Raw genomic sequence first — 24,632 nt, 5'->3', positions numbered from 1 at the left:
ATCTCCTCATTACTCTTGTTTTTCAAATTTTTCTTGCTCATAATCTTGTGTGTCTAATTTGCCAAACTATTTTTTTCTGTGCCTGGTGATATTCAGTGACTTAATAGAGGTGGGGGATTTTACAAATTAATTTCAAATTAATTCTGCCTAACTTTCATTGGGATTTTTGTTGGAATAACATTAAAACTTTGAAATTAATGAGAAACAAGTAATGCCTCTCCATTTCTTCATGTTTATTTTAATATTTAAATACATTTTCTTCCTTAAGACCATCTACATTTATTAGTAACAATTCCTTGGTGTTTTGTACTTCTGTTATAGAAGAGAGAGGTAGTTTTAAGCATGAACTTGCAACTCAGATTGCTTAGGATATAATCCAGGTTCTAGCCCTTACCAGCTGTGTGAGTTACCCTTCAGCAATCTTAACTTTTCCAAGTCTCAGTTTAGGGACATAATAATACTATCTACCTAATATAACTGCTATGAAAAGAAAATGAGACAATGTGTGTGATAGGGTTTACACAAAGACTTGCAGGAAGGAAATGTTCAATATGTGATAGCCAATATTATTAAGATTAATGGGACTATTTTCTAATCATATTTTCTAACTAATTATTGCTTGTTTCCAGGAAAGTTGCTGATGTCTTCTTTTTTATCTTATGTTCTCAATATATTCCCAAACTTTCTAACAGTTTTTCTGTCAATTATCTAAATAAGGAAAAATATTAGCTACTTAAAATCAAGCAAGACATAAAAAAAATTGATTAAAAAAAGTTTTAAAACATTACCAAAAAATTAAAACGAGATGAATAGGAAATATTTTCAAAGAGTAGATATATGAAGCTAATTTACATCATCTAGTTCTAAGAAGAGAAAGAACTACTCAATAAACTATGCTGAAACAAATGGCTGGTTATGCAGAAAACATTTAATTGGCCAGGCACGGTGGTTCACATCTGTAATCCCAGCACTTTGGGAGGCCCAGGCAGGTAAGCAGATCACCCAAGGCCAGGAGTCCAAGACCAGCCTGGCCAACATGGTGAAACCCCATCTCTACCAAAAATACAAAACTTAAGCTGGGCGTGGTAGCTCACACCTGTAATCCCTGCACTTCGGAAAGCTGAGGCGCGCAGATCACCTGAGGTCAGGAGTTCAAGACCATCCTGACCAACATGGAGAAACCCCATCTCTACTAAAAATACAAAATTAGGCGGACATGGTGGCACATGCCTGTAATCCCAGCTACTTGGGAGGCTGAGGCAAGAGGATCACTTGAACCCGGGAGGCAGAGGTTGCGGTAAAGTGAGAGTATGCCATTGCACTCCAGCCTGGGGAATAAGAGCAAAACTCCATCTCAAAAAAAAAAAAAATACAAAAATACAAAAATTAGCGGGGTGTGGTGGTGTACGCCTGTAATCCCAGCTACTCAGGGGACTGAGTGAGGTGGGAGAATCGCTTGAACCTGGGAGGCAGAGGTTGCAATGAACCAAGATCACTCCACTGCACTCCAGCCTGGGCAACAGAGTGGGACTCCATCTCAAAAAAAAAAAAAAAAAAAAAAAAAAGGAAACTTTAAATTGCATCCTCAATTTAAACCATATACCAACACAAATAACAGAGAATCAAAGTTGGCCAGGCACAGTGGCTCATGCCTGTAATCTCAGCACTTTGAGAGGCCATAGCAAGAGGATTACTTGACACCAGGAGTTCAAACCAAGCCTGGGCAACATAGTGAGACCCTGTCTCTACAAGAAATAAAAATAAAAATAAAAATAAATAGCGGGGGATGGTGGCGTGTGCCCGTAATCCCAGCTACTCAGGAAGCTGAGAAGAGAAGACCACTTGAGCCCAGGAGTTCAAGGCTGCAGTGAGCCAAGATTGCACCACTGCACTCCAGCCTGGCGATATAGCAAGACTTTGTTTCAAAAACTAATTTTTCTTTCATTAAAAAAAAATTAAATTTAAAACCAAACCTTAAAAATTCTAGAAGACCACTCCTAGCAGCATTGTTTATAAAAGCAAAAAAAAAAAAAAAAAAAAAAAAAACCTAAACATAACTCAAATGTCATTTTCAGTAACTGCCATTTTATGAAAATTTACGTATTATATTTATTATTGCCTGCCCTCCTTCCCTCAGCCTCCAGCCCACACTAGAATATGAGCTCTGGAAGAGCAGGATTTTTTTTCTGTTTTCTTCACTGATGTGTTCCAAGAGCCTATGCCTGGCATAGATAGAGTAGCAATCAATAAAAATCTGATGAAGGAATTGTGCATCAACAAGAGAATAAACTATAGTGTATTTGTATAATGGAATACTATATAGCAGCAAAAATTACAATTACATCATCATACATCGCTCTCAGAAATACTGAATGAAAAAAATGAAGTTTCAGAATAATACATACAGTATAAAATATAAAATTATAAAATGTAGAAGTATAAAAAATAAATATGTAGTGTTTAGGACAGACTTTCCCAACAGGACACCTGAAGAGGGGAAATCAGGGCTTTATCTTGAAAAATGTAAAAATTATGAACATACATTTATTACATAATTCACAAAAGTCAATCTCTCATTTTAATAAATACTACTTGGTCATTATTTAAAACAGAAAAAAAACCTGTCATATCAACTTATTTGCAAACAAGAAAACAGAAACCTAACTGCAGAATAAAATATTCAACAGTGGCAAAGTAAAGCCAAACATACCTATAAGTTCAGGTGGATTTCTTTCATTAAAGCGCTCACACAGACGAATAAAGGTCTCGGTATTCTCAGTGGTAGGGCACTCACCATGTCTAGTAATATAGAAAAAGTTTTTTTGAAAAAAGAGATTACAGATTGTGATGAAAGGTTTTAATATTAAAGAATCTCAATATATAACTTACCCTTTACACTGAAGTTTTATATATTTGATTCCTTCTTTTTCTATGTCATTTCTGTCATAGAACCTTGAAGTATTTGTCAGGTCCACCAATAAGCCCATTTTAACCTAAAAAAAAAAGGGGGGGGCAGATTTACTAGTAACTTACTTTGTTCCCAAATAAGTTGACTGAATGGCAATACTACAGTTCATCCAACTACATTGAGGGAGATTTTGTATGTACTTTGCCCTTGAGCAATTGATAATAAAAGTACCACTTATCTAAGTCTTATTCAAGACACTAAAACTAAGCAGGCACTTGATAAAATAAATTAACTCCCAAACTAAGGAAGGAACAGGAATATAAGCAAAACAAATTCTACTGCCAATATCACAAAAGTCTATGCAAAAGAGAAAACACTAGAGTTTTCTCTAGTGTTTGCTGTATATACCTCTGCACCTATGACTTATTAGACAAGAGGCCAGAGCAGGAATAGCACCTATCTGAAATACACCACAACTCATGCTCCAGGCACACATCACCCACCCCAGTCTTCCAAGCAGCCACTACCAATAACTCTGTTAATATCTACTGACTATACCATTTTATATCCCAGGCTTAAAAGATGAGACAAACCATTTATATCAGATATATGGTGTGTGTGTGTGTGTGTATATATATCTTATCTCATTATATATATTATATAGGTATCCCTTTCTTTGTTATTAACAACTCTTCTATTTTCTGAAAATATACTAAAGCCTCAAGTTATGTTTTTTTCAAAAGAAGCAAGGTTAAAAATAGAAACAATCTTATTAAGAAGATGGCAGTATGGGAGAGAAATGTTGGCCAGGCACAGTGGCTCATGCTTGTAATCTTAGCACTTTGAGAGGCCGTGGCAAGAGGATCACTTGAAAAACCATGTGTTTGGGTGAAAAAAGATTAAAAAATTAAATAAGAAATTTCCCTCTCCTTATCATATAAAAACAAGGTACATTGTTAAAAAAAAAAAAAAGTTTCATTTTCTGTAAAACTAAGGCACATAAAATCTACACATTCATAAAAAATGTCTAAGTTCCGCCAAAAAGTTAAGAACACTGTAGAAGCTATATGGAAAGGAAGAAAAGAGAAGCAGACCTAGGAGCAGCAGATCTTAGAAAAAAGGCAACAAAAGTACATTTCCGGTAAGAAAGAGCTCACCATAAAGTGGCAGACCTATCTCTCATCTACACAAGAGCTGAGAAATCTGGAGAAGATGGGACAGATTACAGGGAAGCAGAAGCATCGCAAGGGGGAAATACAGTGAAGACACACAAAAGCAGTAAAAATGACCCCATGCTGGTAAATTTCACAAAATGTCAGCACACATATTCCGGTTTCATAAAGAAACCATCCAAGTAAAGCAGTAAGAAGACTCTACACTGAAATGCTTGGGACTTGAAGTGTTTAGGATTTCAGATTTTTCAATATTTGCATTATACTTACAGGTTGAGCAATCCTAATACGAAAATCCAAAATCTGTAATGTTCCAATAAGCATTTCCTTTGGGCATCATGTAGATGCTAAAAAAGATTCAGATTTTATAATTTTGGATGAGGGATGCTCAACTTGTACATACTTTAATGGAATACTATAAATTTGTAAAAAAAAAAAAAAAGAGAGAAGTTCTGTGTGCTGATATATGAAGATCTTCAGAGTATACCCTTAAGTTGGAAATGCAAGGTTCACACCAGCATATATAATGTGCTAACTTGAGTGTGCAGGGGAGAACATAGCAATCTGTGTTTTTTGTTGCTTATATACACATAAAGAAATTTTGGCCGGGCGCGGTGGCTCAAGCCTGTAATCCCAGCACTTTGGGAGGCCGAGACGGGCGGATCACGAGGTCAGGAGATCGAGACCATCCTGGCTAACACGGTGAAACCCCGTCTCTACTAAAAAATACAAAAAACTAGCCGGGCGAGGTGGCAGGCGCCTGTAGTCCCAGCTACTTGGGAGGCTGAGGCAGGAGAATGGCGTGAACCCGGGAGGCGGAGCTTGCAGTGAGCTGAGATCCGGCCACTGCGCTCCAGCCTGGGGCGACAGAGACTCCGTCTCAAAAAAAAAAAAAAAAAAAAAAAAAAAAGAAATTTTGAAAGGATGTATTAAAAAACCTAAAAACATTGGAACCTGTGTGGTATGTGATGAGGGACTAGGCAGATAGAGAGCAACAGTGAGAGGGAGACTTCATGACACCAACCTTTCAAAACTTTTGGATTTTTGAAATAAGTGAACGTATTGTCTATTTCTTAAATGACAAAAATCATTATCATGATTTCTAGGTACCATGTGATGACTAAGAATCACACCTTGGGCAGTTAAATTCTAACACATAGGGTAAAAAAGTACGTATAGTCAAAATTCTCTCATAAATTCCTTAAATAACCATTGAAGAACAGTATACATGGCCATATGCTTATTACCGGAGGCTTAATCCCATCTCAATAAGTCGATCATAGCCAATGTTTCTTTCTGGATTGGAACAAAAATCATTATTTCTTCTGTTGAGCACTAGCTGAAGAAGTTGATTTGCGTTCAGGGGCCTTAAGTATAAAAAATCTTTAAAACCTAGAATCACAATCAGCCAGCAAGGCAGTCTCACTAACAAATGCACACCAATACTGAGGCTAGAAAAAGTAGTAGTAAATTCATACATCTTCCACCTCATTCTGAAGCATATACTCTAATATAAAAAAGAAGACAATTTATACCACATAGGTTGATGGTTGTTTCAATCCCCAAATTTTCCTGCTTGGTATTTATCTTTATTTTCTCTCCTATCAGCACCCCAACTTTCCTCCAAAAGCCCCTCTTACCTTTTTTTTTTTTTTTTTGAAACCGCCCAGGCTGGAGTGCAGTGGCAAGATCTCGGCTCACTGCAAGCTCCGCCTTCCGGATTCACGCCATTCTCCTGCCTCAGCCTCCCGAGCAGCTGGGAAGGCGCCCTCCACCACGCCCGGCTAATTTCTTTTTGTATTTTTAGTAGAGACGGGGTTTCACTGTGTTAGCCAGGATGAAAAAGCCACGCTTTCTCCACTTTAATCCTTGAGTTTCCGCTCCCTCCCTCTTTCCCCCTTGGGTCGCCACAGGGGAAAAAAAAAAAAAAAGGCAAGAGAAACAATCTGCACTTACTTTAATTGATATATTTTATGTATTTATGGGGTATATGTGATATTTTGTTACTGCATGTAATGTGTAATGATGAAATCAGGGTATCTGGAGTATCCATCACCTTGAGTATTTATCATTTCTATGTGTTAAAGAGTATTTCAAGTTCTCTCTTCTAGCTACTTGGAAATACACAATACAATCATTGCTAACAACATTCACCTTACCCTGCTACCGAAAATAAGAATTTATACATTATATCTAACTATATGTTTGCACTAACCAACCTCCATTCACCACGCCCCTCCTGCCCACACACCCTTCCCACCCTCTGATATCTATCATCTATCATTCTACTCTCTATTTCCATGAGATCAATTTTTTTTTTAAGAGATAGGGTCTCGTTCTGTTGCCCAGGCTGGAATGTAGTAGCACAATCACAGCTCATGGTAACCTCAAACTCCTGGGTTCAAGTGATCCTTTCATCTCAGCCTCCCAAGTTCTAGGACTACAGATGTGAGATGAACTTTTTTGGCTCCCACAGGAGTGAAAATGTGAAATTTGTCTTTCTGTGTCTGGCTCATTTCACTTAACATAATGACCTCGAGTTCCACCCATGTGTTGCAAATGACAATTTCATTCTTCTTCATGGCTGCATAGTATTCCATTGTGTATATATGCCACATTTTCTTTATCCATTCATCCACTGATGGACACTTAGGTTGATTCCATACCTTTGCTATTGTCAACAGTGCTGCAATAAATATGCAAGTGCAGGTATGTATCCCTTTGATATAATTATTTCTGTTCCTTTGGGTACATACTCAGTAGTGAAACTGCTAGATTGTATAGCAGTTCTACTTTAGTTTTCTGAAAAATGTCCATACTGTTTTCCATGGTGGCTGCACTAATTTACATTCCAATCAACAACATATAAGAGTTCCCTCAACATATAAGAGTTCCCACACATCCTTGCCAGCATCTGTGGGTTTTTGTCTTTATAATAGTTTTGTTGTTTTGTTTGTTTGCTTGTTTGAGAGAGACAGGGTTTTGCTCTGCCACCCAGGATGGAGTGCAGTAGCACAATCATAGCTCACCACTGTAACTTCAATCTTCTGGGGTCAAAGGATCCCTCCACCTCAGTCTCCTGAGTAGGTAAGATGGTAGGAATGTACCTCAAGCCTGGCTAATTTTTAAATTTTTTTAAAGATGATGTCTAGTTACGTTATCAAGGCTAGTCTCAAATTCCTGGCCTCAAGTAAGCTTCCCATCTATCTCAGTTTCCCAAAGTACTAGGATTACAGACATGAGCCAGTGTACCTGGTCACAAATAGCCATTCTAACTGGTGCAAGATGATATTTCACTGTGGTTTGGATTTGCATTTTCCTGATGTTTAGTAATGTTGAGCATGTTTTTAGCATTTTTTCATATATCTGTTGGCCATTTGTATGTCTTCTTCTAAGAAATGTCTATTCACATCTTTGCCCACTTTTTAATGGGATTTTTTTTCCTGTTGTGTCCAGTTCTTTGTATATTCTGGATACTAATCCCTCAGAAGAATAGTTTGCAAATATATTCTCCTATTAAATAGGTTGTTATTTCACTCTGTTGTTTCCTTTGCTGTGCAGAAGCTTTTTTTTTTTTTTTAATTTTATTTTTTGAGACAGAGTCTCACTCACTGCCCAGGCTGGAGTACCGTGGTGTGAATGTAAATCACTGCAGCCTTGACCTACTGGGCTCAAGCAGTCATCCTGCCTCAGCCTCCCAAGTAGCTGGGACCACAGGTATGTGCCACCAAGAAATGAGGTCTCACTCTGTTGCCCGGGCTGTTCTCCAATTCCTGGGCTCAAGCAATCCTCCTACCTTGGCCTCCCAAAGTGCTAGGATTACAGATGTGAGCCACTGCCCACTGCACCCAGCACAGATGCTTTCTGGTTTCCTATCATTCCATTTGTCTACTGTTGTTTTAGTTGTGTTTTTGAGGTCTTAGCCATAACACTGTTACTAAACCAATGTCCTATAGTGCTTTCCCTATGCTTTCTTCTCAAAACTACTGTTTTACGCTTTCAGGTCTTACATTTAAAGTCTTTAATCCATCTTGAGTTGATTTTGTGTATGGTGAGAGATAAAGGTCCAGTTATTCTTCTGTATATGGATATCCAATTTTCCCAACACCATCTATTAAAGAGAGTGTCCTGTCCCCAGTGCATGTTCTTGATGCCTTTGTTTAAATCAGCTGGCTGTAAATGCGTGCATTTATTTCTGGATTCTCTATTCTGTTCCATTAGTCTGTTTTTATACCACTACCATGCTGTTTTGGTTACTATAGCCTTGTAATATGTTGTAAAGTAGTGTGATGCCCACAGCTTTGCTCCTTTCGCTCAAGATTGCTTTGGTTATTCAGGGTCATTTCAGGTTCCATATAAATGTTAGGATTCTGGTGGGGTGCAGTGTCTCATGCATGTAATCCTAGCACTTTGGGAGGCCAAGGTGGGAGAACTGCTTGAGCCCAGGAGTTGAAGACCAGCCTAGATAATACAGTGAAACCCCATTTTTTTAAAAAAAAATGTTTTAACAAACTAAAAAAGGAGTTTTTTCTATTTCTATGAAAAATGTCATTGGTTTTTTTTATAGGAATTGCACTGAATATGCAGATTGCTTTGGAAAGTATGGTCATTTTAATGGTATTAATTATTCCAATCCATGGGTATGGAGGTCTTTCTATTTGTTTGTGTCCCATTCAATTTCTTTCATCACTGTTCTAGTTTTCCTTGTAAAGATCGTTCACTTTCTTGGTTAAATTTATTCTTGAGTATTTTACCCTTTTTGGAGCTATTATAAATGGGATTGCCTTCTTGATTTTTTTCTCATCTAGTTCAGTATCAGCATACAGAAACACTACTGATTTCTGTATGTTGTTTTCTCTTTTTTGTTTCTTTCAAAGCCAGGGTCTCACTCTTTTGCCCAAGTTGAAGTGCAGTGGCTCAATCATGGTTCACCACAGCCTGGAACACCTGGGTTCAAGTGATCCTCCCACTTCAGCCTCCTGTGTAGCTGGAACTAGAAGAACGCACCATTGTGCCTGGACAACTTTAACATTTTTAAAAAGTATTTTGTAGAGATGGGGTCTCGCTTTGGGGTTCAGTCTGTTCTTGAACTCTTAGCCTCAAGCAATCCTCCCACCTCAGCCTCCCAAAGCGCTTTGACTACAGGGGTGTGACCTGCTGCCCAGTCTGTATGTTGATTCTGTATCCTGCAACTTTACTGAATTTCTCATCAGATCTGTTTTCTGGTGGAGTCATTACGTTTTTCTAGATTTAAGATTATATCATCAGCAATGAGGGACAATTTGACTTCTTTTCCAATTTGGATGCCTTTTATTTCTTTCTCTTGCCTGACTGCTCTAGATAGTACTTCCAGTACCATGATGAATAAGTGGACATCCTCGTCTGGTTCTAATTCTCTGGGCAAAAGCTGAAAGCTTTTCCCCAATCGGTATGATGTTAGCTGTAGGCTTGTCATATATGGCCTTTATTATGTTGACGTATGTTCCCTCTATGCCTAGTTTGTTGAGAGTTTTTATCATGAAGGGATGTTGGTTCTTATCAAATGCTTTATCTGACTCTATTGAGATGATCGCATGGTGTTTGTCCTTCATTCTACTGATGTAAAGTATCACATTTATTGATTTGCATATGCTGAACCATCATTGCATCAGAGATACTGGCCTGTTTTCTCTTTTCGTTGTGGTTTTGGTATAAACATAATGTTAGCTTTACAGAATGAGCTAGAATTCCCTCCTCTTCAATTTTTTGAGGATTATTTGAGGATTGGTGTTAGTTCTTCCTTAAAAGTTTGGTAGAATTTGGTGGTGAAGCCATCTGACCCTGGACTTTTTGTTGGGAAATGTTTTATTACTGATTAAATCTCCCTACCTGTTATTGGTCTGCTCAGCTTTTCTATTTCTTCCTGATTCAATCTTGGTAGGTTGTATATATCTAGGAACTTATCCACTTCTGCCAGGTTTTCCAGTTAGTGTATAGTTGTTCATAATAGTCTCTAATGGGCCGGGCACAGTGGCTCACGCCTGTAATCCCAACACTTTAGGAGGCTGAGGCAGGCAGATCACCTGAGGTTGGGAGTTCGGGACCAGCCTGACCACCATGGAGAAACCCTGTCTCAAGTACAAAATACAAAAAATTAGCCAGGCACAGTGGCGCATGCCTGTAATCTCAGCTAATCAGGAGGCTGAGGTAGGAGAATCTCTTGAACCTGGGAGACAGAGGTTGCAGTGAACTGAGATCCCACCATTGTACTCCAGCCTGGGCAACAAGAGGAAAACTCCATCTCAAAAAAAAAAAAAAGTATCTGATGATCTTTTGTATTTCTGTGATATCAACTGCAATATTATCTTTCACATTTCTGATTTAGTTTACTTGAGTCTTCTCTCATTTTTCTTGGTTGGTCTAGGAAGGGATTTATTGATTTGGTTTATCCTTTCAAAAAAACCAACTTTTCATTTTGTTGATTCTTTGCATTTTTTTTAGTGTCTATTTTGCTTAGTTCTGCTCTGATCTTTATTATTTCTTTCCTTCTACTGATTTTTGGTTTGTTCTTGCTTTTCTAGTTCCTTGTGGTGTATTATTATTTATCTGAATCCTTCTGCCTTTTTGATGTAGGCACTTACGCTATAAACTTCCTTCTTAGCACTGCTTTTGTTATACTTCTTCGGTTTTGGTATGTCGTGTTTCAATTTTCATGTGTTTCAAGAGGTTTATTTCCACCTTAATTTCTTCCTTAACGAAATGGTCATTCGGGAGCATGTTGTTTGATTTCCATGTATTTGTACAATTTCCAAAGTCCCTTATTATTGACTTCTAGCTTTGCTACCATTGTGGTCTGAGAAGGTATGCGATATGATTTTGACTTTTTTATTTGTTAAGGCTTGTTTTATGTCCTAACATATGGTCTATCCTAGAGAATGTTCCATTTCTTCATGAGAAAAATGGGTATTCTGTGGCTACTGGATGAAATGTTCTGTCAATGTCTGTTAGGTCCATTTAGTCCAATGTTTGTTAATTTTCTGTCTAGACGATCTGTCTAACGATGACAGTGGGGTGTTGAAGTCTCCAACTACTATTGTATGGGAGACTATATCTCCCTTTAGATCTAATAATATTTGCTTTATATATCTAGGTACTCTGATGTTGAGTGCATATATGTTTAGAATTGTTATATCCTCTTGCTAAACTGATCCTTTTATCATTATATAATGACCTTCTTTATCTCCTTTTACTGTTTTTGACTTAAAGTCTGCTTTATCTGATATAAGTTTAGCTACTCCTGCTCACCTTTGGTTTCCATTTGCATGGAATACTTTTTCCACCCCTTTACTTTCAGTTTATGTGTGTCTTTACAGTTGAGATGAGTTTCTTGTAGGCAGCATATGGATAGGTCATGTTTCTATATCCATTCAGCCAGTTTACATCTTTTAAAGGGGAAGTGTAATCCACTTACATTCAAGGTTATTATTAATATGTTAAGGCTTATTCCTGTCATTTTATTAATTTATTTCTGGTTGTTTTGCATATTCTTTGTCCTTTCTTTCTCTCTTATTGTTTTATCTTTGCGGTTTGGTGGTATTGTGTAGTAGTAACATTTGAGGTTTTCCCCTTCATTGTTGATGTGTTTGCTCTGTCAGTGGTTTTTATTTATATTTTTGTGTTTTCATGATGATAGTTACTAGTCTTTCAATTTCAGGTACAGGACTCTCTAAAGCATTTCTTACAGGACCAGTCTAGTGGTGGTGAATTCCCTCAGCTTTTGCTTGTCTGGGAAAGACTTTATTTCTCCTTCATTTATGAAGAAAAAATAACTTCACTGGGTATGGTATCCTCGGGTGGTAGGCATTTTCTTTCAGAACTTTGAATATATCCTCTGCTCTCTCTTGTTCTGTAAGGTTTTTGCTGTGAAGTCCACTATTAGTCTAATGGGGGCTCTCTTATAAATGACTAGACACTCTTAATGTTTTTTGAATTTTCTCTTTGACTTTTGACAGTTTGATTATAATGTCTTGTGGAGAAGAACTTTTTAGATGTTATCTTTTGGGGATCTTTGATTCTCCTGGATGTCTAAACCTCGTTAAACTTAGAAAGTTTTCATCTATTATTTCATTAAATAGGTTTTCTAACCCTTTTGTTTTCTCTTCATCTTCTGGAACACCAAAAATTTGAATATCTGGTCACTTTCTGGTGTCATATATCTCATGAAGGCTTTGCTCATTCTATTTTAGCCTTTTATCTTTATTCTTGTCTGACTGGGTTATTTCCAAAGACCTATCTTTAAGTTCTGAGATTATTTCTTCTATTGAAGCTTTCGTTCTATTTTCTATTTCATTCAATAAATTCTTCAGTTCCTGAATGTGTTTGGATTTCTGATATCTATCTATGGTAAACTTCTCATTCATACCCTGAATCGTTTTTCTGATTTGTATTGCTTTTCAGTATTCTGTATTGCTTTTCAATATTCTCTTCTTTCTTACACAGAGCTTCCTTAGTATCAAAATTTTGAATTATCTGTCCACCACTTCATGAAGTTTTTTTATTATGCTGCTGACGGATTATGAATTTTTTATCTGCTGCTGAAGGATTATTGTGTTGCTTTGGAGGTGCCATATTTCTTGTTCTTTCATGTTTCCCATGTCCTTACATTGACATCTGCACATCTGGTGTAACACTCACTTCTCCTTTTTTTTTTTGACGTGGTCTCACTATCGCCCAGGCTACAGTGAATGATCATGGCTCACTACAGCCTCAACCTCCTGGGTTTAAGTGATCCTCCCACCTCAGCCTCCCAAGTAGCTGGGACTACAGGCACACACCACCATGCCCGGCTAATTTTTAATATTTTGTAGAGACAGGGTCTCCCTATGCTGCCCACACTGGTCTCAAACTCCTGGCCTGAAGCGATCCTCCTGCCTCAGTCTCCGAAAGTGCTGAGATTACAAGCATGAGCCACTCTCCTAGCCCCAGTTTTTCTTTTTCTTTTTTTTTTTTTTTTTTTGAGATAGAGTCTCGCTCTATTGCCTGGGTTTGAGTGCACTGGTGTGATCTCAGCTCACTGCAACCTCTGCTTCCCAGGTTCGAGCGATTCTTGTGCCTCAGCCTCCTAAGTATGCTGGAATTACAAGTGCACACCAAAATGCCTGGCTAATTTTTGTATTTTTAGTGGATACAGGGTTTTGCCATGTTGGTCAGGCTAGTCTCAAACACTTATCCTCAAGTGATCCACCTGCCTCAGCATCCCAAAGTGTTGGGATTACAGTCATGAGCCACGGCGCCCAGCCCCAGTCCCAATTTTTGGAATTAGTTTTTGTAGGGAAGGACTTTTTCCTGAAGATATATCTGTGGTGTTGCTTGGGTAGAGCACTTTGGCTATGATTGTGGATGCATGCAGTAGTGTAGTCTCTGTATGGTTTCTTCAGCTGTAAACAGAGTCAGTTTCCTTGGTAGCTTAGGGTATGGTTGTTAGTGGAGGCTATAGTTAAGTTTTGCTGGGGGCCGGGACGTCAGGTGGGCATTCTCTTAAATGGAAAAACTACACGTGGAGAACAGATGAGCAGCTGCCAGAGTACAGGGACAGGGCTGAGGAGAGAGTCTGGCTATAAAGAGGTAGCATGAGGGAATTTCTTTGTGGAGATGCAGCAGTTCTATAACCACCACCATGAATTTACAGATGAGATCAAACTGTCCTGAACTACACACACACACAAATGCACATAAAAAGTAAGATCAGAAATCAGTTAGCAGTACTGTATCAATGTCAATTTCCTGCTTTTGATATTGCACTACAATTATATAAAATGACACCATTGTGAGAAGCTGGGAGAAGGGTTCACAGAATTCTATGTACAATTACTGCAACTTCCCTTGAGTCTATTAATTATTTTAATTAATAAGATTTTTTTAAAAGTCACCTGAAGAATAAGAGTGAACAAAGTATATTAAATCAGTGACAAAAAGAAGTTTTGTTTCTTACCTTTAGGCTCTTTAGGTAATTTGAGAGCATGCTGGGATGGAACCGATTTTCTTCAGCAACTTGACTATCATATCTTGGTCCTAACATTGTCTTCAGAGGTAAGAATCTTCCTAAACAACAAAGATAGGTAATAATTTCCATTAAAGGAAATGTTTCAGATTAAATTTCTATAATTAACAATTCTCGAATATTACCTTCTTAAAACTTTTTTTTTCTTTTTTTTGAGACCAAGTGTCATTCTGTCCTCCAGGATAGAGTGCAGTGGTGCAATTTCGGCTCACTGAAACCTCTGCCTCCCGAGTTCAAGTGATTATCTTGCTTCAGCCTCCCAAGTAGCTGGGATTACAGGTGTGTACCACCCAAGCCCGGCTAATTTTTGTGTTTTTAGTAGAGACAGGGTTTCACCATGTTGCCCAGGCTGGTCTCGAACTACTGGGCTCAAGCAATCCACCTGCCTCGGCCTCCCAAAGTGCTGGAATTACAGGCGTGAGCCACCACATCCAGCCTCTTAAAACATTTTAAATGGAAAAGCAATCTAAAAATGCAAGTGTTCATAAAGTACTCTCAATTTAAACTGTACTTTTAAAAGACACTACCCTATATCTTTTAAGGACAAAAAAATTATTAAAATTGACAATCAAATATAACAGCAAAAGAAAAATTACCAGTGAATAGAACTTCCATTAAAACTCTAAGTTCTATACCACTACATTAAAAGTTATTAATTTAAAACCCTTAAAAATATAAGCAATCTTCCTGCCTAAGCCTCCCAAGTAGCTGGGACTGCAGGTGCATGCCACCATACTCAGCTAATTTTTTTGCTGGGGGGAGCGGGTTGACAGGGTCTCACTATATTGTCCAGGCTAGTCTCAAACTCCTGGGCTCAAGCAATCCACCCACCTCAGCCTCCCAAAGTGCTGGGATTACATGCCCTATATGGTTTTTATTATCAGGTTGGAACTTTCTCCAACCTGATACTAAAAGGTTGTAGACCTTATTCTATATCTCAGGATAAAGATCATGCTAGAACATGACATCATTCTGAGAGAATGCTAACCAAAATCTTCCTTCAAACAACTATCAGTGGTTATTTCAGCTAGAAAGACTGATTTTTTTTTTACCTTTTTTTCTGAATGACAGTATAGCATAGAGGAAGTCACTTCATATAACCAATTTTTTAAAAACTTATTTTAACTGATCTATGTATATGTATTACTTTTTGAGACAGGGTATCACTCTGTTGCCCAGGCTGGAGTGCAGTGGCGTGATGTCAGCCCCTGCAGCCTCAACCTCCTGGGCTCAGGCGATCCTTCCACCTTAGCAACCCCAGTAGCTGGGACTACAGGCGCACACCACCACACTCAGCTAATTGTTTGTATTTTTTGTAGAGATGAGGTTTCATCATGTTGCCCAGGCTGGTCTCCAACTCCTAAACTCAAGCAATTCGCCCACCACGGCCTCCCAAAATGCTGGGATTATAGGCATGAGCCACTGAGCCTGGCCTTGTATTTCCAAACACATTAAAAACAATATTATCTACCTAAGTGAAGTCTTAACATTTGTCCAAAGACTTTAAACTAAATTTCATGAAAAAAAAATAATTTTTTAAGATTTTGTTTTCTGTAAAATCAAAACCACCCATAACCTTCACGTTGCTAAATCAAATGGTCAACTCTCAGTTCTCACCTTAAGCTCTCAGCAACAGAAGAAAAACTGATCACTTTTTGATGAAAGAGGGAATTCGTGAACCATTTTTTCATGTGACTTCTAGAATACTATTATATCCTCCTGGTTTTCCTTCTAGCTCTCTGGCCTCTCCTTCTCAGTCATCTTTAGTGGCTCCCCCTCATCACCCTGACTCCTCTATGTTTTGTCTCAGGACTCAATCCTTGGATCTCTTTCATATTTTCATTCACTCCCTTGGTGTCTCATCTAGTCTCATGGCTTTAAAAGTCATCAATGTGCTAATGACTTACAAATTTATATCTCCAGCTCAAATCGCTCCCTTAACTCTAGATGGATATCAACTGCCTACTGAGCCTCTACTTTATGCCTAACAGATGTCTCAGATTTGATATCCAAATCTCATCTCTTAATATTCAAACTCTAAAACCTGCTCCTTTCATGCTCTTCCCTATCTCAGCAAATGGTAACATCATTCTTTTAGCAGCCCAAGACCAAAACCTTTTAGGTTATCCTTGACTATTCTCCTTTTCTCACACCTGACATCCAATCCATCAGCAAATCCTGCAGCTCCACCTTCAAAATACATCCAAAATCTGACCACTTCTCACCACCTCCACCATCATCTGAGTTAGGTTTCTTTTACTTCATTTAGTTTAACAGATACATAGTGGGTATCTACTATGTACCAGGCATTGTTACAGGCACATGGATTACATTAGTGAAAAGGAAAAAAACAAACAAACAAAAACCAGAAAAACCCTGCTGCCCTCATAGTTTTATATTCTATTGGGAAAATATAAACCATAAACAATAAACATAAAAAATAAATAAATAAGAAGATTCATCCCATCAGACTTTCTCTCCCTCTTACTACTTACTTACTCTCAGAGGTCCAATCCTATTTCCATCAGCTCTTTCAGGGTTCCCTTTCCTTCTTATCCAACATCAGAGTCCACAGTAGATCATCATAATTAGTCCTCTGTAAACACCCTTAACCTCCTTGCTCTGCCCCCATTACCCAGTCACACTCACCTGAGAAAAATCCAGACCTCAATGAACCCAACCACCTAACTTCTTTGTGCCTACACATATGTAGCTGAGGCCTCCTAGGGCAAATCTCACAGCACAAAAGATGGGTGACACTATACTTCATAATCACCAATATTAAAGGCAGTCCTACCACACACCACTATCCCTTATGATAAATATTTTACATTTTTTCCTCATTCCTAAAACATCCCCTTTTCAACTGACAACTTTAAGTTAGACTTCACTGAAAAGAAAAAAAAAAAAAAAAAGAAGCCATAATAATTAAAGCTAATTGTGTGTTTACCACATGCCAGACACTGTTTAAAATATTGTACATAATTCATTCATTTACTCCTAACAATAAGTATTGTTATTATTCCTCATTTTACAGATGAGGAGAACAAAGCAAGAGCAATTAAGCAACTTGCCGCATGTCACACCACTAATAAATAGTAAAAACAGTGATTCAAATGAAGACTATGGATGTAGAGCCCATGAATGAAACTGCTATTCAACAATGCCTCTCCACCATTAGGCAGACACTTGCCTTGTCTTTGCACTTAATCTATAAACCTTTCTGTATCTGAGCCCATACTCCTCCTCCCATTAAAAATCTTCCCTTCTGCTCAAGATTTCCTTACCATCTTACCTTTCAAGGGCCATCAATCAACCCTTTCTTCTTCTCTCAACCCTCACCCCCAACATCTTCAGATCTCAGACATCTGCTGGCTCATTCCCATCAGCATTTAAACAAGCCCTAAACTCTCCCTTATCCCCCAACTTATGCTTCATTTTAACTCCTCATCATAACCGCACTTTTTAAAAAGTTTAATACACATACTCCTATCTTTACTTCATTACCTCCAATTCATTTATGTATACGTGTGTCAGCAGAAGTGTAGACTTTACTTCTCTATAACTGTGCATAATTTAGCTTTTGAGCTCCCATTCAAGATAGCCCACAGTCAAATCAGGACTCTCCTCCTGGATGTGATTACATTCCTCAAAGGTAAAGACCCTGGAACTGGGGGAAAGGGTAGCAACTGCTATTTTGTACACCATCTTTTTCCTCTCTTGCTTCCAGTAAACTGAACTGTATTGCATCTGGTCTTCGGGCATCATTAGTTTCCATCCCAGCAGCATCTGCTGATATGACTAAGGCCCATCCATAGCCTTGGTAGATGGGTTAATGAAGATAGTTCTACATCTTCCACGTTCCAGCCCCTGCCTCCTCCTCAGCCAGTTGGCCATTCTCAAGTCACTTATGATCATTCCTTTTGCCCACTCTATGCCCACTCTTTTGATCACTCTATCCGAAAGGTAGGAAAGGTAGCAATTAGCCTCTTAAACAGGTCTCAGAGCCATCTACACATATTCCTCAGCAATCTCCTACAACTCTCTAAGAGACTTGCAACAAAGTAGCTCATTAATCCACTCCAATCTGGCCTCTGATCCCACATTGCCACTGAAAATACTTGTCACAGTCACCAACAGATTTTACCAACTTTTCTGGTATCTTAACATTTCAGCAGCATTTCACGTATCCGGCAACTCCCTCCTTCTTGAAAAACTCTTCTGCCTTCCATGACACCCAAACTCCTGTTAGTTTCAATCACCCACCTCACAGCTCCCTCAATTTCTAGCTATTCGTCCTCAACTCCTTTGTTCCCTCTTTTTTCTTTAACCAACTCATAAATGTCAGGTTTCTAGGGGTTCCTTTGTGGACCTTCTCTACTCTCTCTACGGTCTCTGCCTGGGAGAAGTTTTATCTATTGCCATGGTAGAAATGACACTATCTGTTGGTCACATTCAATTACTTTCTTCTTCCAGGACACAATGAAAGACTAGCTTTCTAAGTTTCTCTTGTAGTTGGGTGAGGGCCATGTTCTGGATTCTGGCCAACGGGATACGGGCCAAAGTTAACTATACAACTACCAAGGCTGGCCAAAAACCCCCTGAGAGATCACCCATGCTTGCTCCTCCATTTTCATGGCAACTTTAGAAGTCACGTGTTTAAGATGACAGCATCACAAGACAGAAAGAGCCTAGCAAGTTGCTAATCAGAGAAGAGTAGCCTGGGAAAGTTGCCCAATACAACACATTCTGATATGAGCAAGAAATAGAATTTGATTGGAACTCCTGAGTTTTGGGCAGTTGTTTATGAGAGGAACTAGTATTACAGGCATACTTTGCTTTACTGCACTTCACAGATACTGCCTTTTTTAATAAACTGAAGGTCTGTGGCAACCTTTTGTCAATCAAGTCCAGCACCATAATTTATCCAACAGTATGTGCTCGTTTTGTGTCTGTGCCACATTTTGTGGAACTAACTTCCATAACAGTTCAAGCTTTTTGATTATTATTATATTTGTTACAGTGATCTATGATCAGTGATCTCTGATGTTACAACTGTAATTGTTTTGGGGTGCCATGAATGACACCCATAAAATGGCAAACTTACTAAATCAATGCTGTACATGTTTTCACTGCTCCCCCAAGCAGCCATTCCCCATCTCCCTCCCTCTCCTTAAGCCTCCCTATTTCCTGAGACACAATAATATTGAAATTAGGTCAATTAATAACCCTACAATGTCCTCCAAGTGTTCAAGTGCAATGAAGAATCATATGTCTCTCAATTAAATCAAAAACTAGAAATTATTAAGTTCAGTGAAGAAGGTACACTGAAAGCCCAGATACGCCAAAAGCTAGGCCTCTTGCACCAGTTAGCCAAGTTGTAAATGAAAAGGAAAAATTCGCGGAGGATGTTACAAGTGCTACTCCAGTGAACACACAAATGATAAGAAAGCGAAATAACCAGTCTTTTTTTTCTTTTTTAAGACGGACTCTCGCTCTGTCACCAAGCTGGAGTCAGTGGCGTGACCTTGGCTCACTGCAACCTCCATGTGCCTCCCAGGTTCAAGCGATTCTCCTGCCTCAGCCTCTTGAGTAGCTGGGACTACAGGTGTACGCCACCACGCCCAGCTAATTTTTTTGTATTTTTAGTAGAGACGGGGTTTCACCATATTCGCCAGGCTGGTCTCAAACTCCTGACCTCGTGATTCACATGCCTCAGCCTCCCAAAGTGCCGGGATTACAGGTGTAAGCCACCATGCCTGGCCGAAAGCAAAACAGTCTTATTGCTGATATGGAGAAAATTTCAGTGGTCTGAATAGATCAAACCAGCCACAACATTTCCACTTAAGCCAAAGCCTAATCCAGACCAAGGCAACAATTTCCTTCAATTCTACGAAGGCTGAGAGAGGTAAGGAAGCTGCAGAAGAAAAATCTGAAGCTAGCAGAGGTTGATTCATAAGGTTTAAGGAAAGAAGCCATCTCTCTAACATAAAAGTACAAGGTAAAGTGCTGTTATGGAAGCTATAGAAAATTATCCAGCAGATATAGCTAAGATACTTGACGAACATGGCTACACTAAACAACAGAAAAACAGTCTTCTATCAGAAGAAAATGCCATCTAGGGCTTTCATAGCTAGACAGAAGGCAATGCCTAGATTCAAAGCTTCAAACGACAGGCTGACTTTCTTGTCAGGAGCTGGTAACTTCAAGTTGAAGCCAGTGCTCATTTACCATTCTGAAAATACTAGGGCCCTTAAGGAAGTATGCTAAATCTACTCTGTCTATGCTCTATCAATGAACAAGAAGTCTGGATGACATCCCATCTGTTTACAGAATGTTTTACTGAATTTTTTGAAGCCCACTCTTGAGACTTACTGCTCAGAAAAAAAGATTCCTTCCAAAATATTACTGCTCACTGACTATGCACCTAGGCAACCAAGAGCTCTGATGGAAATGTACAGGGAGATTAATGTTGGTTCCATGCCTACTAACATAACAGCCCACGGATCAAGGGGTAGTTTCAATTTTCAAGTCCTATATTATTTTTGTTTTTCTTCACAGAGTGGGTTCCCTAAAAAGGTCTTATTATTTAAGAAATACATTTCATAAGGTTATAACTGCCATATGTAGTAATTTCTCTGATGGATCGGGCAAAATAAATAAAAAATTTTCTGGAAAGGATTCACCATTCTAGATGCCATTAAGAATATTCATGATTCATAGAAGAACGTCAAAATATCAACAACAGGAGTTTGAAATGTTTATTATAACCCTCATGGATGACTTTGAGGAGTTCAAGACTTCAGTGGAGTAACTGCAGATGTAGTAGAAATAGCAGAAGAACTAGAAGTGCAGCCTGAAAGTTAGTCAGGCATAGTAGCACACACCTGTAGTCCCAGCTACTCAGGAGGCTGGGGTGGCAGAATCACTTGAACCCAGGAGTTCGAGGCTGCAGTGAGCCAGGATCATGCCATTGCTTTCCAGCCTGGAGGACACAGTGAGACCCTGTCTCAAAAAAATATAAACAAATAACTGTTTGTTTGTTTGTTTGTTTGGAGACGGAGTCTTAGTGCGTCGCCCAGGCTGGAATACAGTGGCGCGACCTCGGCTCACTGCAACCTCCACCTCTCAGGTTCAAGCAATTCTCCTGCCTCAGCTTCATGAGTAGCTGGGTTTACAGGCGCCTGCCACCATGCCCAGCTAATTTTTATATTTTTAGTAGAGATGCAGTTTCACCATGTTGGCCAGGCTGGTTTCAAACTCCTGACCTCAGGTGATCTGCCCGCCTCAGCCTCCCAAACTGCTGGGATTACAGATGTGAGCCACCGCGCCTGGCCAATACAAACATTTTTTAAAGTGGAGCCTGAAGATGTGACCAAATTGCTGCAATCTCATGATAAAACTTTAACAGATGAGGAGTTGCTTCTTACAAATAAGCAAAGTGGTTTCCTGATATGGAATCTGGCCCCAGTGAAGATGTGAATATTGCTGAAGTGACAATAAAGGATTTAGAATATTACATAAACTTAATTGATAAAGCAGCAGCAGGGTTGGGGAGAACTGACTCCAACCCCGAAGAAAGTTCTGCCATGGCTAAAGAAAGTTCTACCATGGCTAAAATGCTACAGAGAAATCTTTCATGAAGGGAAGAATCAGCAAACTTCAGTGCTGTCTGATTTCAAAAACTTGCCACAGCCAAACAGATCCGTTGAAAGAAGCCACACAGCGCTGCAAATTCCATGAGACAGGCGAAAAACCATGAGCTCCCAAAGTGTGAAAGGGGGGAAAAACCTGCCTCTGAACACACATTCCCCACTGGGGAATCTGAAAATCCAGATCGCAGGAGAAGGATTTAACTTTACCTACAGCTGAAATGAATTTAGGGAGCCAAGTGAAGTCTGAAAGTAGAAGCAGCAGCAGGCAGAGTCTTGTAGGCACTCCCAGTCTCCAGCTCAAGTCCAGGGAAGCCATTCCTGACTACATCTCACAGGGGCCCTCAGGGAAAGCAGACAGCAGAATTAGGGAGGGTCATGGGGGAAAAAAGCTTCCAAATGAAACTCATAATAATTCTGACTGGGCATGAATTTTCTTGAGCAGAATCCAGGGAATGAATGGGAACTGCTGCAGATATAAGCACAGAAGCTGCCCAGTGGGTAGACAGGGAGGCAGACAGGGAGGGACAGGGCCTGAAAGCCATGCTCGCTTTCTCAGTGGGGAAACTTACATTCAGAGGCAAGGTCTGAGGAGTGGGGGGGTGTACCACAGAAGACCAGCCTCACCAACTGCATGGGAGCTGGGTGAAGTCTTTCATTACCAGCTATCCCCCACTTCCCTGGCAAACTATGTGACACAGCAGAGGCCGCCATAATCCTCTCTGGAACATAACCCCATTAGCCCAAGAACCACCCCCCATCTCCTAAAGTGGCTGCAGTAAACCCCACCCAGGGAGAGTCTAAGCTCAGATCCACCTAACCCTTCCCCTACCTGATGGTATTCTCTACCTGCCCTGGTTGCTGAACACAAAAGACAGAAATTCTTGAGAGCTTTATGCCCCACCCATTGCCTGAGAAACCAGAATACTTACCCTGGCCAACTTAGGACAAACTTAGTCCCCCAACTAGCACCACAGCTAATGATCTCTTGAAAGCACTGCCTCCTGGCTGCAAGCCAACTAACTCAGGCCATTACAGCAACTCATGACAAAATAATCCTGCTGCCAGGAAAGATAAAATAACAGCTAATATACCACTGCCTGCAACAATCTGGCTAATCAGAGGTCCTGAGTCTATCTACATGACAACTTCACTGCTAGCATAACCAGCATTCAAGAAAGCCGGCACATTAAATATATCTACAACCAAGGACTCTCACAGAGTCTACTTACTGCCCTGCCACCCTTACCAGAGTAGGAGCTGGTATCAATGGCTGGGACACCTGAAGATGGATTACATCACAGGACTCTGCAGACATTCTTCAGCACCAGCCCTGGGACCTGGTAGCTCCACAGTGTGACTAGAACCAGAAGAGCAATAACAATCACACCAATCCAGCTCTCAGGAAGCCCCAAACCCCATCCCTAGAGGAAGGGAGAGAGCACAACATGAAGGCATCAACCTGTGGGACAAAAGAATCTGAACAGAGGCCTTGAGTTTCAGACCTTTCCACTGAAACAGACTACCCAAATGAGAAGGAATCAGAAAAGTGATTCTGGTAATATGACAAAACAGGGTTCTATAAAACCCCCAAATACCATACTAGCTCCCCAGCAATGGATCCAAACCAGGAAGAAATTTCTGAATTGCCAGATAAAGAATTCAGAAGATTGATTATTCAGCTACTCAAGGAGATACCAGAAAAAGGTGAAAACCAACTTAAAGAAATTTTTTAAAATACAAGATATGGATGAAAAATTCTCCAGAGAGAAACAGATATCATAAAGAAAAAACAATCACAAATTCTGGAAATGAAAGACACACTTAGAGAAATACAAAATACACTGGAAAATTTCAATAATAGACTAGAACAAGTAGAAGAAAGTACTTCAGAGCTCAAAGACAAGGCTTTCAAATTAACCCAATCATACAAAAACAAAGAAAAAAAAATTTTTTTAATGAACAAAGCCTCCAAGAAATGTGGGATTATGTTAAACAGCCAACCCTAAGAATAACTGGTGTTCCTGAGGAAGAAGAGAAATATAAAAGTTTGAAGAACTTATTTGAGGAAATAATTGAGGAAAACTTCCCTGGCCTTGCTAGAGATCTAGACACCCAAATACAAGAAGTTCAAATAACACCTAGGAAATTCATCACAAAGATCATGACCTAGGCACATAGTTATCAGGTTATCTAAAGTCAAGATGAAGGACAGAAACTTAAGAGCTGTGAGACAATAGCATCAGATAACCCATAAGGGAAAACCTAACCGATTAACAGCCGATTTCTCAGCAGAAACCTTACAAGCCAGAAGGGACTGATGTCCTGTCAGCCAAGAATTTTGTATTCAGCAAAACTAGGCTTCATAAATGAAGGAGAGATAGTCTTTTTCAGATAAACAAATGCTTAGAGAATTGGCCACAAGAAATGAAAGACACACTACAAGAAATGCTAAAAGGAGTTCTAAACCTTGAAACAAAACCTCAAAATACACGAAAAGAGAACCTCCTTAAAGCATAAATTTCACAGGGCCTATAAAACTGTAACAGAATTTTTTTAAAAAAAAGTATTTAGGCAACAACTAGCAAGATGAATAGAACAGTACTTTACATCTCAATACTGCATTAACATTGAATATAAATGGCCCAAATGCTCCTTTTAAAAGACACAGAATGGCAGAATGGATAACAACCCATGAACCAAGTATCTGCTGCCTTCAAGAGACTCACCTAATGCATAAAGACTCATATAAACTTAAGGTAAAGGGGTAGAAAAAGATATTCTACGCAAATGGAAATCCAAAGTGTGCAGGAATAGCTATTCTAATGTCAGACAAAACAAACTTTAAAGGAATAACAGTT

General features: G+C 39.3%; 1 protein-coding gene across 2 annotated transcripts in view; it reads right to left on the bottom strand.

The window, feature by feature from the left end:
- The window catches only part of RNGTT (RNA guanylyltransferase and 5'-phosphatase), a 338,317-nt gene that overhangs the window by 304,072 nt on the left and 9,613 nt on the right, over nucleotides 1-24,632 (bottom strand). For both annotated transcript variants that reach the window (XM_008006573.3, XM_008006574.3), the window contains exons 2-4: nucleotides 14,051-14,160; nucleotides 2,890-2,993; nucleotides 2,711-2,799 (exon numbers count right to left, since the gene is read on the bottom strand). In XM_008006573.3, the coding sequence (XP_008004764.1) occupies nucleotides 2,711-2,799; nucleotides 2,890-2,993; nucleotides 14,051-14,160 (303 nt within the window). The remainder of the gene's footprint in view (nucleotides 1-2,710; nucleotides 2,800-2,889; nucleotides 2,994-14,050; nucleotides 14,161-24,632) is intronic.

Source organism: Chlorocebus sabaeus, chromosome 13, assembly GCF_047675955.1.
Source record: "Chlorocebus sabaeus isolate Y175 chromosome 13, mChlSab1.0.hap1, whole genome shotgun sequence".
In the NCBI taxonomy this organism is placed as follows: domain Eukaryota; kingdom Metazoa; phylum Chordata; class Mammalia; order Primates; family Cercopithecidae; genus Chlorocebus; species Chlorocebus sabaeus.
This window is presented reverse-complemented; position numbering and strand designations above follow the sequence as displayed.